We start from the raw sequence: 18,773 nt of genomic DNA, 5'->3' as shown, positions 1-18,773 counted from the left end.
ATAATACGTCACTGTGACGTCACAAAGTCACGAGTTTGCTTTGCCGCACAGTTCACAGGGGACGCCGGGAAACTAAAGCCTCGCTCAAAGTCGACACGCAGCCTTCTATGGGAGTTACGCTACCATATACTCTTTCTACCATAGACATGCTGTCCATGCCTGACAGCCGAATCGCAGACGCTTCACCAGTATTCCCATTGAGCGCATTGGTCGCGGTTTTGAGTAAATGCGGAGTACTGAATGCATATAGAGGTACCGAAAAAAAGTTTATACGGAAAGATGTCTCCAGCAAGGGAATCTGCAGAGGATACACGTGCCGTACGATGACAATCGTGAAAGCCCCAAATCTCGGAACACTTCCTGGCCCTACATGCTGTTCACCTATGTGCACTGCTAGACAAGAACTGGAGCCGTGCGAAACGTGATGACCAGCAGCTTCTACGCTGCTGTCCCATGTCTGAGCTGGAAGCGGTCTACTGGTTTTAGAGCAATTTAAGATTCTCCGATGAAGCGTGTCGGCGCGAGAAGGGAAGCGAACAAGCACCACCTGCTCATGTTTCATGGCATTATTTGATGCCTTGTGCGGGATGGTGCTGGATGTGAAAGCGCGGCCGCAGGTGCACAGGCCTCGCAGGGCAGCTGCAAAATGTAGTGCACATAAATACTTTTGCTGATCTTTTCTCACTTGCATTATACTCTAATGAAGTTTTTTCAGTTTTCGCTATTCCGAAATTACATCTCATATTATATGCAGGTTCATATTATACACGGACTCTAGGCTAGTAGAAGCACACTTTGCGGAGCCGGGCAGAGGCCACTACTGCGCATACTTACCGTGGCAGCCAGTTGCGCCATTCCACAGATGTTCACCGCTGCACTCGCTACAGAGAGGAGGAGGAGGGTAGCAGCATCCCAGCAGGTTCATGCTCTGCCAAGTTCGCTTTCCCCCCTTGCTAGAGTTAACATCAAAAGGTACACACCATGATGTTATCGCTGCAGCATCTTGGTGCATTCCCAAGAAATGCGTTGTGGACAGTGACTGCGCAAAAAGGAAGGAAGCGCTGATGCCTTCTCTTTTTTTCACATTCTTAGGGCAAAAATTAGGGCTGGGTGTAGTTTAGCACAAGTGCACGCTCTGCGCGCACGCTCCGCTCGGTTCTTTTCCTTCGCAGTAAATACAGTACATTTACCTTAATGCAGTTGTTTCGAACACCGGATAATTTGTGCGCTTTTTGCCAGTGCTGTGAAGTTCAAATTAACAAGCTTTTACTGTACATTTTTTGTTTGCGTACATAACAAATCCTTGGATGCAGGACTGTCGACAATAGATAAAATCTGAAGATCATTGGCCAGCATTGAGGGGCTGGTGGGACTGAAGCGTGTCTTTTCACACACTGCTCAGCTGCTGCTACTCGGCACGACTCTCCTGGCGTCTGCTAGCTCCACTGCTAAAGGTGTCACACAAACCAAGCTATCTTTATCTTATTATGAGACGGGCTTCCCAATATAGCACTGACGAAAAGCTTTGGCCCATTCCATTGCGCTGTCCGCTGCCGCTTTAATGTGAAACCGAGTTGGCCTAGCGACGTCTAAGGCAGGCAGGAAGTTCAGTTCATTGACTGTGCACCTGCGGGTGTCGTCGTTGCCAAAAGCCCTGCACTTGTGCAGACATGCTGTTTTTGCACTAGTGTAGCAAGCAGTCCTTTTGATAATGTAGCTTTTTTTTTCCTTCTGGTGCAAACATCAAGCACATCAAGCTAAGCAGTGCTCAGGCACTGATGCGTGGTGACTGGCTATGGACAGAACTTGAGGGAGTCTGCTCACTGTTGCCTCCTGCTCCGTGTGACCCTGCTTGCGCTTTGGATTTCTGCGGCAGCTTGCAAGCGATAATTGGTGCAGCATGCTGGCCGAGCTTTTGCATGTTTCCTCAGCTTTAGCAGTGGTTGCATACAAAAGGACTGGAAGACTTATTCTTATTCCAACTTCCTGCTTCTAATTAGCAACTAAAGCTGGCAGCATAAAATATCAAAGAATTAGGGCCTGACCATGCTAGCTGCCATTCCCATGATTTTTCGCTCACGCCGACACTGATGCCGGAGTTTCTGAGCACTGGGACCCTTAACACTATCACTTGAAAATAAAACTAGTATAAGGCATGCTGTTTTAGGGCGCACTAGCAAAACTTTTGCAAAAATCCGCATCTTATAGCACTTGAAATATAGTATCCGTCGGCCACCAGTCGTTGATGTATGATAGTATGGCAAGGAAACAGTTGAAGGTAACCTTTTACCTAGCGTATCTATTTTCAACGTCTTGCCTTTTTCAAGCTGACGTTAGGGGCACTGGCAGTCATTAGCTTAAGTTAGCCTATAGTTAGCTCGCTTCGCTGCTAACGGTGATGCAGAAACCTTATCCTAATTATAATTGAAGTAATATTATGTTATTAATGTACCGGTAACGGTATTAGGCTACCTTTTGAAGAAACCAGACACAGGAAGAAGACATTATACAAGGCGGGACGGGCATTTGTGCGTTGTCTGCTTCCGGTGTCCAGTTTCTTCGTGGTGTGTGACTTTTTTGAAAGCTATGAACCAACTAGCTCAGACTAAGATCCTTTTAGGGACAGGGGCTTCTTGTGAAGCACCCATCTACTGCGGTTCCAGTTCAGACTAAGATCCTTTTAGGGACAGGGGCTTCTTATGAAGCACCATCTACTGCGGTTTCAGTGTGAAGTGAGCTAGGCCTAGTGACACCCAGTTAATGATGTGGTACCTGCAGGAAGCAAGCCACTAGTATTGGTGCTCTGTAATCACACTTGTAGCTTACAAATAAGCTAAGCTGTTGCGAGATTTTATATTATATAGAACTGTCAGTGTATTGAATGGTTCTGCAATCCTTTTCTAGTTCACTGTGTCCAAACTCGACTGTGTCACTTCTTTTGAGCTTACTGCTACTGCATACTGCTTGAGCACACTACACAAGGTTGACACTGGCCGCACATAACATACAAAGGCTTGTGTATCTGTGCTACAAGCCCACATACTGCACCAAACGTGCCACAGGCTCTTAGTCCAATGTTTTAGGGATCTATTCTCAGTACAGTCACCCTGCCATCTTTTAGTCATGCTGGTAGAGTGACTGCTGGAGACAGGTGACGGTTTGTTGTTCACATCCTAGTTCATTGACTACGACGTTTCTGTGAAAGCTCCGTAGCTTTCCTTTGTAACTGTATGTTGTGCCTTGGGTGGATGCTAGTTAAGGATCTCTCCATCATTGCAATTGGGCCGTCGCTGGACTACACATGGAGAAAACATTCACTAACAGTATGTGGTTGGCGGTGATTGTGCTTGCGCAGACGCCACTACATTATGCGGCAGCTTCTACACATGGGGCGGGCTGCCTGGAGGTACTGCTGCGTCATCCTGGTACCATGGTGAACTGCCCCAGCCAAGATGGCCGCACCCCGCTGCACATGGCAGCCATCCATGGCCGCTGTAGCCGTGCCCAAATGTTGCTCAAAGCTGGCGCTGACGTGGATGCCTGTGATGCACAGGGCTGCACCGCATTGCACATTGCTGCTCAACATGGGCATGACCTGCTAGTTGGGGGACTGCTGATAGCTGAAGCTGCGTCGGACATGTGAGTTGTCATTGCACCCTCCGTTTTTTTTTGTTGGGCTTGCGCATTGAAGCTGGTGATAGCTGATTTAATAAAGAAGGCTTCCAGATCGGAAATAGCATAGCATTCTTCTACAGAGTGCAGTGGATATTTGAGAACAAAGGTAGGTCCACGGGTGAACAGGCTCAGATACTGAAGCTAGGTCATTTATGACCTTTTAATGTTTGTACAAGCGGCCACCCACACATTTGACATCATTCAATGAAACATCCGTGAAGAGCATTAATAAACTTACCTGCTGTCGAAGCTGGCTGCGCGCAGTGATAATGAGATATCTTGGCATTTCTTTGAGAAGAGAACTGCAGGGGTGTCAATCTAGTGCCCCGCAATGACACTCAATGCCCCAGTGTATTCACAAGTATTGACACTGGCCCCTCCAAAAAAAAAGAAAGAAAAGAAAATTTGATATGCAGAGGCATTGCATCGCCTTCACTACTCATGACCCTCAAGACAGCGAGGCTGGAAATTTTGTATTCACAACAGCTCGGACATCCTCGTGGCCTTTACATAGCCACCGAACGTTTTTGTGGTTCAGCGTCTGGTCCTGGACAAACATTTTCTCATCAAAGAAAAAAAGCCCAGCATTCCTGGCTCTCCTTAATGCTTCAATTCAGGAGGCTCTTGGCCCTGGCCAGGGGATTCTGTTTCCTTTTCTCGGGCAGTAACTGTTGTCTGCATAAGGTCCTCGTGAATGATGCACCTGATAGTAGTCTCATCAACCTGTGCTGCTCTGAGGAGTGCCCTCGATGACTTGCAGGGTCCCATCAGGGATACTTTGGACATGACTGATTAATTTCGGCATCTTAATTGTGTCAGAGAGCAGACAATATTCTTTTGTGTGGGAAGCACCGTCTGCATCACTCCTGGCAACCTCTCGATTTTTTTTTTTACTTTGAAGAAGGGTAACTGAACAGCCTTTGCGAAAAAAAGCCCAGCATTCCTGGCTCTCTTTAATGCTTCAATTCAGGAAGCTCTTGGCCCTGGCTAGGTGATTGTTTCCTTTTCTCAGGCAGTGACTGTTGTCTTCATGAGGTCCTCGTGAATGGTGCACCGGATAGTGGTCTCATCAACCTGTACTGCTTTGGCGAGCGCCCTCGAGGACTTGCAGGGTCCCATCAGGGATACTTTGGGCACGACTGATGAATTTCGGCATCCTAATTGTGTCAGAGTGCGGACAATATTTTTTTGTGTGAGAAGCACCGTCTGCATCACTCGTGACAATTTCCCGATTTTTTTTACTTAGGATAGCTGAACAGCCTTTGTGACAATAGCAGTCTCTAAATTGGTGCTATCTGCAACCAAGGAAGCGATAGCCCACCTCGTCTCATCATTCTTAGCTGTAATGTAACCCGTGGACAAAAGTGGTATACTCCACGCACTGCAAGAAAACTGCCCGCCAGATTTTTTCGACAGAGAAGCAGTTATTTCTAAGATATGCATAACATACCCACCTTGATATACTTGCCATCTTGTCCAAGCAATTTTGTGTGGCACATTTTTTTATGCTGAATAAATGCAAATTTTCGGCTCGCGTTGAGTATACCACTTTTGTCCATGGGTGTACATCTGTAAGATGGAAACTTGGACAAGTTGGCTTCCATTGAAATTAGATGCAAGTATAACAATGCAAACAACACGAACAAAGAAGAATTGAGACAACGCAATGGTGGCTTCTTTCGGTTTCTTTTTTTTATTCCAGGAATCAAACCACCATTCTTCTGTGTCCCAGTCGAGCGTGCAAACCACTGCTCTATGCCGACATTGTTTTTTTTTTTTCTTTAATGGTTGCTTAGACAGTGCCACACAAATATATATCAGTGAGTACAATGCATCAGCACCATATCTGTGTTCTTTGCACTGCTAAACTATGTCTAAATTACTTTTTCAATTCGGTACGGTTAGATTGGTGTGTGGCTATTTGACCCAGAACCGCAGGTTTGGGCCAGAGCAAGCCGAGGGCACAGCCAGCATGCACTGAGCACATGTGCTTCCGCTCCAAAGGAAGCAAGAGCACAGGTTATGAGCACTAATGTTAATTATACAGACAGCTGCATTACAAACACTGCACTGATCCCTAGACCTCATTACACTACATGGCCGAGCCGTAGCACGGCGCCGCACACACAAGGCAACAGCTACTCAAGTGTTTTTGGCAAAGTTAAGGGTGCGCACACGCCTCACGGCTAACCAAAGGCTCGAAGCATGCTCGACACATGATGAGGGAGTATGAGGGATGTGCGGAGTACATCTCGATAACACAGGTCGCACGTCAATGGCTCAACACATGTCACCACCAACACTGGCCAGCTGTGACGGAGAACCGTGCCAAACCAGGCCCTCCCCACTTAGTTGGTGCCAAACAGGCAGGCACTGTACTGCTTTTGGTCATGGTGTCGAGCAAGCATACAAGGTGCATGCACGTTCACATCCCATGGTCCCCTTGCTGAGGCCAGGATACCCACCTACTGCTGCCCAAGCCGGTGGCGGTCTCCCCGTTTGTTTCTCACGTGTGCCCTTGCGTCGAAAAAAAAGTTTACTACGTCACCAGCAGGCAGCCTAATGGGGATGCGAGAGCAACATGGGAAGAACGGAACGGATGTTGTGGCAGCAATTCTTGCAAGAGCTCCCTTCGGGAGGGGTCAGCGTCCCTTCCTCTCGCAGTGTACATTGCTGAACCCTTCCTCTCACGGTGACCCAACGAGGGGGGGGATCTCTCTTGCTAGCAAAGCAGCAGCACCGGCTGCATATTCCGCGTCACTCCAGGAACACAATCCCCACAAAATGTCGTGCTCTGCTGCGGCGGCTCAGTGGTTGGTGCATTTGACTGCTGAAAGCAAGGACGTGGGATTGAACCTTGACCACAGCGGCCTCTTTTTTTGATTGAGGTGAAAAACAAGGCAGCCGTGTACTGTACAGTATGACATGCAGGACGGTGTGTGCCCTATGCATATTCTGAAATACTTGCTGCACCCTGTAAAGCAATTTCGCTTAGCCTACAACTGAGACTTAATGGCTTCGTTGTAGTAGTGTATCCTTTTTTGTTTTCTAATTCAAGCCTGTTAATAATATTGTTACTTGTTAGTATGTGTCTTGATTTTATATCAAAAATATTAGTACACTACTTGGCCTGAAAGTTAGTTCTCACTGAGCTGTTTGTATTCTTTTCTGTGTGCATGTGTTTTCTTCTTTAGGAATTATATTGCTAAACTGATTATATAAATGATGACATCGACATTTGCCAGCTTTTTTCCAGCAATCATTATGCATCTTCCTCGTGCAGTCATGGCTCTTCAGGCATGACACCATTGCATATGGCTGCCCTGGGTGGATATGCTGACTGCTGCCGCAAGCTCCTACATGCCGGTGCAAAAATTGATGCCAGGGATGACCAGGGACGAACAGCTCTACATTTTGCTGCTTATGGCGGGTGAGTGGGGTCTTGATTCAACAGGTGCTTGATGCTTTGTCATCCGTGGCACATGCAAGTGGAAGGCATGGAAGTTTTGCTATTTCACACCCTTGATCATCACTTGCTTCTGACTGCTGGTCTTAACAGCGATTACGTTGTTGCTGGGCTGTTATTTTTAGCTGTGGACACTCTATGATGCCAGCTTGCATGAAGTGTGTTCCTTGCTTTATAGGTAAAGACTTCGAAATCTTCAATACCTAGTATTTGGATTGTGTTACATACAGATACCCTTACTATTCAGTTATATGTTCAAAAATTATTGAATACTTTGCCAGGCCTATGTAGCTATGTTTACATGCATTCTAAAAAAAATTGTGTCCCTGTTTAGAGGGTTATTTTGAAATGAATACAAGCGCACAAGAACACGCACACAAGAAAGGAAACACACAGGAAAGTCCAAAAACGTTGAGAACGAGAGTAAAGGATGTCATGCATTTCCATCTCAGAACTTGCTCTTTTACTCGAATAATCAACTCGACCCCCATTCTGTCGAGTTCATGCACACAAGGCTTTGTTACTACCATTTCGAATTTTTCTTGACTTACTCTATAGAACTTTGTCGATACTTTCCCAGTTCATACGATTTCCCAGTTACTGTGTTCGAAATTGTACAGTATGTATTGCGATTAACTGGACGTGCTATTGAGCGCTCGCAACATGAAAACTGATAAGCGCCGCTTTACCTGCCTCAGTTGCTTTCCTGCGGTGTCTAAGTGCAAAAGGGCGATGCATCCAAGAAAGCCGAGCCAACATAAAAGGCACCCATTTCCGCGGAAACTTGACTTCATGAAGGGAAACATCGTGGCTTCTTTGTGGTGCCTCAGGGGCATAGGGGTGAACCATTTGATAACTACAACTATTTGCTTGCATATTAATGGGCCTGGTCTGGGGTACACAGCATGAACGAAATGCAGCTACTGTAAGCCACTTATGGCTTCTTTGCATGTCACTGATGTAAGGGGGCAAAGCATCCCTAAACAACCAAGGAAGCAATCTCAGCTCGTCATTGCGTTCTACGAACCAGATTTATTACTAAATCTCTTCTGCACTTAGGACAGCACAAATGCGGGCTGAGTTCTGTGAGAGCTAAAATAAGGAGTGGTGCACACTGAATGTCTATAAATGCTAGTCTACGCTTTTATGCATTGAAAGTCTCAGTTCTAAATGCCTTTGTACCTCATTCAGGAGTAAAGTTTTCAAAAGTCTGCAGTTCAGGTCATATATTTTCATGGATAATACATTTTTTCCCGTATTTCTTTAAAACATATCACTGAGGTTTTACTGTAGTTACTACACTGATAAATTCAGCTTTGCATTTTAATAGACTTTCTGGGGAGAAAAGACTCATTCATTATGCAAGTAATAATGGTGCATTTCTGTAAGTATTCAGGGATTCAAGCTTGTCTTGTCTAGAAGGAAAAAAAAAAAACCTGTATTGAGTGAGTTGCCCAAATAATAAAAGGTTGTTGTCAAGTGTAGTACAGGGAAAGCTTGTTAATTCAAACCTCGATAATTCGAATTTTCAGATAATTCAAACTACACTACTTGGTCCGGCCAAGCTCCATAGAGAGATCTGTGTACAAAAAAGCTTGTTAATTTGAACGCGAGTCAGTTCTGCTACGGATAATTCGAACTACACACCGCTGCGTCTGGCAGGCTTGCTAGCTCAAAAGGCACTTGCTGCTATCGCGTGTTTCAATGATTGAGTGTCAGAACGCGAGTCAGTTCTGCTACGGATAATTCGAACTACACACCGCTGCGTCTGGCAGGCTTGCTAGCTCAAAAGGCACTTGCTGCTATCGCGTGTTTCAATGATTGAGTGTCAGTAGACTGGGCCCGTTCCACTTGTCCATGGCATGATGAAGTGAACCTACTGAAAACGAGGCTTGCACAAGGGGAGAAGCGCTGGCACTCTGCCAAGTTAGCTTCCCCCCTTGCTAGAGCTAATGTCTAAAACTAAGTGCACCATGATGTTATCGCTGCATAGCATTTTGGCACACTGCCAAGAAGTGCTTTGTGGGCACTAACGACGCGAAATGGAGGGAAGTGCTCATGACTGACTTTATTTTTTTTTTCTTAGGCCAAAACTATGGGTGAGTAGGTTCGTAATGCAAGTAAATAAGCCAGCATAGCAACAGAATTTTCGCTCACAACACCGGCGCTAGATTTTATCACTGTCATGTTAAAATTGATGTTTAAGTGAAATGGACTGCCCCTAGCTTGGACGGTCATCACCAAAGTTGACCCTGGTTACTTACAAAATTTGGCACGGATCACCCAAAAATCAGCCTCGGCCAGATTTGACCAAAATTGATATGCAAGAACAATGGGCCGCGCTCAATCCTATGATAGCGTTTAAATTTGGTCGGAGCCACCCTCGAAATTTGGCCCGGATCACCTGACCAGCATAAATGCACTGAGTGTACCGTGCTTTTGCTTGAGATTGAATTAGCTGTGTAACCACATTGAACTGCTATGATTCTTTACCTTTCCGGGCTGATGTGTCATTGCAAGAACTCTCGTATAGCTGCTGCTCTTAGCGAGGGTAATATATTTATCAAGCATATGTACTATACTTGCAGTTTTACATATTGCTTGTGAGCTTTTGCATTTATATGCCGGCTACAAAACATAACCTTTCTTTTTCATTCTCTCTGAGCATCGGTCTTTGCAGTGTTTTGAATTGTGGTGGTTCACACACTTATCATGCAGCCACCAAGAAACCTTGGAGTTGCTCATTAGTAGAGGCGCTGACTGCTTTGCCTGTGATAGCTACGGAAGGTAAGTGGCTGATGACATTTTACGCTGGTAGCAGTTCCAAATGCAGTTGGGTACACATCTGGTGCTATTCATATAGTAGCAGGAAAGTTCGGCTGGTGCATACCTCCTCTTTGCACGATTATACAGCAGACCAATTGAAATGAATATGGTTAAGCCAAACACTCGGCAAAGAAGAACAGTGTCAGACTCAGTGTAAAGAAATGCTTATGGTGAGCTGTTTCACATGTCCTTCAGTTAATATGAACTATCGCAGCGACCGCGAGTAACTGCGATGGTTGATTAGTTCTCTGTGGGACTCGGTGCAAAAGTATCTGCTAATGACACTGTTTCGCATATCCTTCGGTTATGCTGGTCTCTTGCAGCAACCACAGACAGCAACCCTGTACAGTGTCACGTGCACGCACCACTGTAAAGAAAGAAATGTGACACTTCTGACAATGCGCATCCTCCTAGAATTTCTTCTTCTCACTATTATGAAGAACTGCAGAGAAGCTGTCTTGTGGGAGTATGCTTTCCTGAAGTTGTGGGGGAGCTTTCTTGCTGGCGTAGAAAAGGCCGCGGGGCACCATTGCACCTGCACTGGCAGAGATCAGACATGGTCAGATCTGGGCATTGCACATGCATCATATTTTATGCGCAAAGGGCTCCCGCTTGTTTTTGGAGGGGGGGGGGGGGGGGGGTCTTTACGAAAGCTGTCGTTATTTCTGCATTGCCACGTGATGTGGTATAACGAAGGTGTGCTACCACACCATGGGCAGGTGTCCCGATATTGTGACGGGTTCAAATGGTCAAGTCGCCTTGCTTGGCTTGGCGTTCTTGGCCACTGGTCGTTAGGCGGGCACAATGGTTGTACAGTTCGGTGACAGTGGTGGTCTCCTTTGCAGATGTGGTATATGCGTGTGCACGGCTCCCTGCCTAAAAGGCGGAAGAGCGTTGTGAAAATCAAACTCCTCCTGAGCTATGGCTAGAGTTCTGTTTGGTTCAAATGGAGGGAAAAGGGAAAGCCTATGTGGCAGCTGTGGCAAGGGTGCACGAAAGGCAGTGTGGGGAGGTGCTGTGCCCTCATTAACCTCCCGAGCAGCACGCACATATCATTGCGTAGTAATCACACGCAGCCATTACTATGGGACGTGGGACTCATCCATATCCCCAAAAAGCCTTGTTGAATATGTATTCCTTTGGGAATTGTCCTCTCTCCGGAAAGCTTTTTGTTGTTTTCCTATAACTCATATTTAGACGCATCTGTCTGATCGTGTTTATGGGAGGAGGGGGGAGGATAAGGTCAACAAATTTTTCCTTGCTCCTTGAAGTTCGTCTTAATGGCAGTGTTTTTTCGTTCCGGGGCAATCCACGAAAATTGGCTGGTATCATAAACTTTTGTCATCCCTCATTTTCCTTGCCTTTCTTTTTGCAGTTTAAACAGCACATTGCTTCTTGTGGAAACATGCACCTTCAAAAGATAGCAGTTTAAAGGCTCTCTTTTTTAAAGTGCTTTTGGCCACCATGGCTACGTTGGGGTGTTTTGGCCCCAACCTTTTTCGTTGTTTTGGTGCTGTTGGCAGTGTGCCTTGTCAATAAGACATTGGCTGTAGCACTACCATCAGCAGCATGGCGCCCGATTTTCTTGTCATGATCAAATGTCTCCATTGTCTGCGAGGGCAGACTTGCTGATAGCAAATTTGCTTTGAAGTATTATGAGAGTAATATTGTGAAAGAACCAGTCACTGCTTGATTACCATGTTTTATACTTCACTGAATGCCACATTGTGTGATGCTATTGCTTGGTACTATTTCATAGGGCTTGCAGTTCTGCAAACCGCATAGCCCCCAACAAAAGCGAGAAAGTCAGTCTTTATAAGAAATTGTCTAGAGTGGGATAATGGCCAACGAATTGTCCAGTGTGATAAGAACTCTTGTCATTTCTAGTGCCCTAATGATAGATAAGAGGAAGTTCTTCGCCTGTCATAGTGGCAGCACTGTCAGAAGAACAGTTGTTTTTTGTGCACTGATGTTCACTCGTCCTTGCAAGTGTTGTGTGCAGGATGGGTGAAGGTGACTGGGTTGTCTTGCCCTTCCCTGTGTCAGGCTTCCGTTGCACTATAGTGCATCCGGTGGCCCCCAGCAGCAGGGCGGGGGCTGCTGCAGCTGCCTGAGTATCCTGCTGGCGCTTGGCTCGGATGTGGACCGGGCTGATGCTGAAGGGCGGACCCCACTCCAGATGGCAGCCGCATCCGGGGACCCCGAGGGCAGGGCCCTGGCCATCCTGCTCGAGCATGGTGCCCAGCCAGGGACTCACGACAGCCGGCGGTTCGGGGCCCTGCACCACCTGGCCGCTGCAGGGCACAAGGTCCCCCTTGCTACTGTGAGTGGCCCTGCCCTGGCATCGCAAATACACAGCTCTTGACGAGAGTGTGCTACAGCTACCAGTGATTTCTTAGCCATGGTGACTCGGTGGTAAGGGCAAAGCTTTACTGAGCCGGTAAACCAATCCTGGCTGTGCCAGCGGATTCTCAGTGGAGGAGAGATGCAAGGCTGGGATTTTGGCATTTTGTTATGGTGGTTACGTCGGTTCTGCACTCGACTTGTTGCGGCTGAAGCATCCGACCACGAAGAAAATGCCTGGGAAATTTCAAGGCGCGTGACTTCACAACAACGCTTACAAAGACTGGATTGCACCAGATACGACGAGTGAGCACTGCGCAAGATGCAAGCCTTGCAGCAAGACCTTCGATATCACCACCATGGGCGAGTCTGTGTTGAAGAGCCATATGAAGAATGCTAAGCATGCTGGTGTCATGAAGATTGCAGCCAACAGCTCGATGCGAAATTATTTAGTTCCAAGTACGAGCCAACAGTCAGCCGTTCCTCCTCCTTCGCAATCGGGAAAGGTAGACGATGCTTGTAAGGCACACGAGCTGGTGATGAACAGAGATTCTGTGGACTTGGAACGTTGTCACATCGCATTTTTTCTATCGGTCATCATCGGAAGCAGGCCAGCTATTCCAGCGTATGTTCCCGGACAGAGACGACGTGGCCAGAGCCTTTTCTTGCGGAGAGAAAAAATGTGCCTACATGACATGCCATGGTCTGAGGACCTTCTTTTGATCTGCTTTGCAGCTGGAGATAAAAGACTGGGATTACTGCATGATACTATTCGACGAGTCCACTAACGACTATCTCCAGCGGAAACAATTGGAGGTTCACATCTGGTTTTGGAATTCCTCTCACAAGGTAGCAACGAGGTACTATGCTTTGGTGTTTACGGGGCACTCGACATCAGAGGACATCCAAGAAAAGCTGCTGAGTGCACTCGAGCCTTTCCCTCTTGAGAAAATTCTTCAGATTTCAATGGATGGTCCCGATGTTAACCTTAAGTTACTCAAGAATTTCAAGAGCACCTGCATCAAGCATACCAAGTTCAATGTCTGGACATTGGGACCTGTGGCCTCCATACCATGTGCAATGCCTACAGGGCAGGTGTTACAGCAAGTAAGTGGGGAGTTGACTGTCTGCTCTCCATTCTTAGCGCGCTTTTCCATGGTTCTCCTGCAAGGAGGGAAGACTTCTCAGCAGTTACCGGTCAGGAGACTTTTCCGGTGGTTGGAGAATGTCCCTGTGATAGAGAGAGCCTTGCTATTGTGGTGTGATATTAAGAAGTTTATTGCAGCTGCAAAGAAAAAAAAAGTAAGCCCCCCAAAATGTGGATCATTTCACAACTTTTGCAAGTTTGCCAGTGATGTATTGCTGCTATACAAAGCTTCAATTTGCACTACGTGTGGCCATGACCCTTAAGCCATTCCTCACTGAGTACCAAACAGGTCAGCCCATGGTGTTCTTTCTTGCAACGGACTTGGAAACAGTAGTCGGAAAGCTACTGACGAAGTTTCTGAAGTGCTCGGTCTTATCTTCCGCAAAAGGAGTCGCTGGTCTCCTGACGGTAAACATTGAAAGGACTGATAACCACACTTGGCTTGAAAAGATGGCTGTAGGCCATGCTGCTGAACAGACTGTCAGGAAAACTAAAGCTAGCCAGAAAGATGTGTTCCAGTTCCGCATGGAATGCAAACACTTCTTGATCAGTGTGACAAAGAAGGTGCTTGAGAGAAGCCCACTGAGATTCTCAATCGTTAGGAGTTTGTCCTCTCTGGAACCACGACAAATGTGTACTAAACCAGATGAGTGCCTGGCCAGCTTCAGAAGAGTGTTGGATGTCCTGATTACATCAGGCAGAATGTCCGAGCACCAAAGAGACACCGTACTGGGGGAGTACACTGAGTTCCTGCAGGAAGAGATGCATAACCTGCGAATGTTTTGAGAAGAATGTAAACAGGTTGGACGAGTTCTTGTCTGATGAAGTTTAATTCATTATATGGGGAACTCTGGAAAGTTGTCAAGCTTTTGCTTGTGCTCAGCCACGGGCAGGCCACTGTGAAGCGAGGATTTAGTGTGAACCGCCAGGTTGCCATAGAAAACCTGAAGGACCTCTCGTATATTTCGCAACGTATTGTATGCGATGCTGTGGAGAAGGCAGGGGGCATTCTTAATGTCCCTATTACGAAAGACCTAAGGACTGCTGTATTAGCTGCCCGGCAGCAGTATGCTGCACACCTGGAGGCAGTAAAAAAGAAGCAGTGTGATGTCAGAGAATCAAAGAGGCGCTGCATCGACGAAGAGATCAACGAGATGAAAAAAAAGAAAGAAACTCGAGGCAACAATAGCTGACCTGCAGGCTTCAGCAGATATGTATGCTGAAAAGGTAGAGGCAGGTGATGACCTGAAATACATTGTCAGATCCAATAGTCTGAGGAAGGCTGCACGGAGCAAGACTGAGGAACTGTCCTTCAGGTGGAAAACCTAAAGGACCTCTCGTATATTTCGCAACATATTGTATGCGATGCTGTGGAGAAGGCAGGGGGCATTCTTAATGTCCCTATTACGAAAGACCTAAGGACTGCTGTATTAGCTGCCCGGCAGCAGTATGCTGCACACCTGGAGGCAGTAAAAAAGAAGCAGTGTGATGATGTTAGAGAATCAGAGGCGCTGCACCGATGAAGAGATTGACGAGATGAAAAAGAAAAGAAAAAGAAACTCGAGGCAACAATAGCTGACCTCCAGGCTTCAGCAGATACGTATGCCGAAAAGGCAGAGGCAGCTAATGATTTGAAGTACATTGTCAGATCCAATAGTCTGAGGAAGGCTGCACGAAGCAAGACTGAAGAACTTTGTAGCCTCAACGAGAAAAGCCGCAGGAGCTCCCCTGAAGTTGCCATTAGCAGTTTTGCAGAATGGATTGCTCTTCGATATTGGTGCAATCCATTGCAGGGTGTTCTTCAAGACGGAACATTTGACTTTATTATGATGTTGGCTTAGTGCAATACAAGCTGTTCCTTGAAATGTATCTTTTCGATATTGTTCAGTAAAATTGTTACCTGATATTGAAAACTGCTGCATGTAGCATTGTGTTGAGCCCTTGAAGATACTCCAACTGGGCCTTGAAATTCTTTGAATATCCTTGAATTTGCCTGTTTTGAATCTGTACGAACCCTGACATGAGTTGCGCGCGCTGGTAGGGAGTTTAGTGGAAGAGAGGGCTGCTGTTATAGCGGGGAGCAGGGGATTCGTGTGAATTCCCACAATCTATGTGCAACAAAAATGGCCAAAATTATTTTAAAAAGCAGTGTCTCCCCTTAATGGGCGTCGTGCAAATATAATTGTGATCTGTAACCTTCTGTTCTAAAGCATTTGGAATGCCATGCAGGCAAAATTTGTCCTCCACATGTCTGATGCCTTTGCCACCTGCCATTTGGTGGCAGAATGGAGAGAGGACTTTTTTTTCCATGTTTGTTTAATGTTTAGAAAGTGCAAGTCGCAAGTTGCATTGGCCATTTGACTGACACATGCCTTATGTATATTTTGCAGCTTTTATCTGTGATGACTCCAGAAGGTGTCAGAAGAACAAAGTCTTGCAATGGATTGACGCCACTTCACCTCGCTGTAAGTTGACAGTTAATCAGAGTACTTCTTTTGTCATGTTTATTTGACAGCTTGGAAAGGGGGAGGGAGATTCAGAGTTTCAGTTTCAGTTGCAGACTGATTTTTCGGGCTGGGCAGGACCCAGGAAATTGTCTGAACAGTCCGAAAAAGTTGAGAACGTGAAAAAAAAAAAAAAAAAAAAAAACACTTTTTTGTAGAAAATTGGCCTTAAAATGGCGAATTTCACCACTCTCCTTGTTGTGCTTGTAAGCCAATAATGGAATTAAGAATGGCACGATCCACTACTGTGATCTGCTTCCGTTTGCAAAGGGTTGTGATCCAATACGGCGGGCCTTCATGCTCACGCACTGGTCCCAACGCGTCAGGCTCATGCGCCTCCGGGAAGCATGCGGCTCCCCACGCCGATATGCTCATAGAAGTGGATCATGCTGTGCTATCTCTATGCTTTCATTATGTTCTCACCGCTTCACCTCATGAAACAAGTGGGACACTGCTGTAAGTCATGGCGCGAGTTAATGCACACGCCGCGCGAAGCGGTAACAGCCCGTTTCCATGGGTAACAACGGTCGCCAGAACCCAGAGATGGAACAGACAGGAAGGAAAAAAAAAAACGAGTTCCTAATAACGCCTCCCCCCCTCCCTGTGGCACCAGTGGTGAAGCCGTGGTGATCGATGCACGTGTCTCATTTTGAATGCAATCGCGCATTCTTTGGCACCTTTCACTGCCGCGATAAACCAGGCAGCAATGCCCGCTCGCATCTCATCATCATCATCATCAACCTGAATATACCCACTGCAGGGCGAAGGCCTCTCCCATATTTCTCCACTTAACCCGGTTCTGTGCTAGCTGCATCCACTTGACCCCTGCGAACTTCCTAATCTTATCCGCCCACCTAACTTTCTGCCGTCCCCTGCCACGCTTTCCTTCCCTTGGAATCCAGTTTGTTACCCTAAGCGACCATCGGTTATCCTCTCTTCGCACTGCCTGTCCTGCCCATGTCCATTTCTTCTTCTTAATTTCCACTAGAATGTCGGTAACGTGAGTTATTTCTCTGACCCACTCTGCACGTTTCCCATCTCTTAATGTTACCCCTACCATTTTTCGTTCCATAGCCCTCCGGGTTGTCCTCAACTTAAGTAGAACTCTCTTGGTTAGCCTCCACGTTTCAGCGCCATAGGTGAGTGCAGGTAAGATGCAACTGTTATATACTTTCCTTCTTAGCGATACCGGTACGCTGCTAGTCATAATCTGCGAGTGCTTGCCAAATGCGCTCCATCCCAATCTTATTCTTCTTGCTATTTCTTTTTCATGGTCCGGATCTGCGGTTACTACCTGTCCTAAGTAGACATATTCGCCTACTACTTCCAGTACTTCGCTACCTAATGTAAACTGCTGTTCCTTCCCGAGGCTGTTGAACATTACCTTAGTCTTCTGCATATTGATTTTCAAGCCTACCTTTCTACTTTTCCTGTCTAGGTCATAAATCATTATTTGCAGTTCATCCCCCGACTTGCTTAGCAAGGCAATGTCATCAGCAAATCGCAGATTACTGAGGTATTCTCCATCTACCCTTATCCCTAACTGCTCCCATTCCAAGTCTCTGAATACTTCCTCTAAACAAGCTGTGAATAGTACTGGGGAGATTGTGTCTCCTTGCCTGACACCTTTCTTTATGGGAATTTTGTTACTTTCTTTATGCAGAACTATGGTTGCTGTGCAGCCACTGTATATATCTTCCAGCACTTTCACGTATGGCTCGTCTACCCCCTGATTTTGCAATGCCTGCATCACCGCCAAGGTTTCAACCGAGTCAAATGCTTTTTCGTAATCAATGAATGCTATGTATAAGGGCTGGTTATATTCCGAGCATTTTTCTATCACCTGATTGATGGTATGGATATGATCGATAGTAGAGTACCGTTTCCGAAACCCTGCTTGATCCTTTGCTTGATTGAAGTCTAAGGTTGTCCTGATTCTATTAGCGATTACCTTAGTAAATACCTTATACGTAACAGACAGTAAGCTGATTGGTCTGTAAGTTTTAAGGTCCTTAGAGTCTCCTTTCTTATAAATGAGGATAATGTTTGCATTCTTCCATGGTTCCGGTACCGTTGATGACACCAGGCACTGCGTATACAAAGTGGCCAGTTTTTCTAACACGATATCCCCCCCGTCCTTCAGCAAATCCATAGTTATCTGATCCTCTCCAGCTGATTTCCCCCTTTTCATAGTTTCTAATGCTTTCTTGACCTCGTCTTTCGTCACTGGTGGAACGTCTGACTGTTTTTCCCTACCGCCAATCTCATTACGGTCCTGACTACTTTGGCTGCTGTAGAGATCTGTATAGAACTCCTCCGCTACTTTGACTATCTTGTCCATATTAGTGATGACGTTGCCCGCCTTGTCCCTTATCGCATACATCTGGTTTTTGCCTATGCCCAATTTCTTCTTTACCGCTTTAAGGCTTCCCCCGTTCTTTACAGCATGCTCAATTTTCTCCATGTTATACTTCCTTATATCGGCCACCTTGCGCTTATTGATTAGCTTTGATATCTCGGCCAGTTCTATCCGGTCTGTCGAATCGGAAGCTTTCATACTCTGGCGTTTCTTAATCGCATCTATATCACTGCAAAAAAATGATCTCCACAGTACTGCTGATGCCTATCTTGGGCCAAGAAATCAAACTTTCGCACTCCACAGAGTCCAAAACACGGTCGTGGATATGTACACATTCTTTCGGGCGTGTGAAAGTCACTGGATGAAGCCCGAAATATCACACAAATTGAATTATTGGAGTCCGCAAAATCGATACCATGGCGGAGAACTATTAGCAGTTCACCACACGCCTCT

The 18,773-nt window shown here is 46.3% G+C and overlaps 1 protein-coding gene across 4 annotated transcripts in view; it reads left to right on the top strand.

The window, feature by feature from the left end:
* The window catches only part of LOC146197934 (uncharacterized), a 115,553-nt gene that overhangs the window by 52,447 nt on the left and 44,333 nt on the right, over positions 1–18,773 (top strand). For all 4 annotated transcript variants that reach the window (XM_084593210.1, XM_084593211.1, XM_084593208.1 and 1 more), the window contains exons 7-11: positions 3,356–3,639; positions 6,959–7,105; positions 9,860–9,928; positions 12,014–12,290; positions 15,848–15,922. In XM_084593210.1, coding sequence (XP_084449336.1) covers positions 3,356–3,639; positions 6,959–7,105; positions 9,860–9,928; positions 12,014–12,290; positions 15,848–15,922 — 852 coding nt within the window. The remainder of the gene's footprint in view (positions 1–3,355; positions 3,640–6,958; positions 7,106–9,859; positions 9,929–12,013; positions 12,291–15,847; positions 15,923–18,773) is intronic.

The sequence above is a fragment of the Amblyomma maculatum genome, chromosome 2, assembly GCF_055883805.1.
Source record: "Amblyomma maculatum isolate TAMU_Amacu chromosome 2, ASM5588380v1, whole genome shotgun sequence".
Taxonomy (NCBI): domain Eukaryota; kingdom Metazoa; phylum Arthropoda; class Arachnida; order Ixodida; family Ixodidae; genus Amblyomma; species Amblyomma maculatum.
Note: the sequence above shows the minus strand (reverse complement) of the source record. Positions and strands in the feature narration are given on the sequence as shown.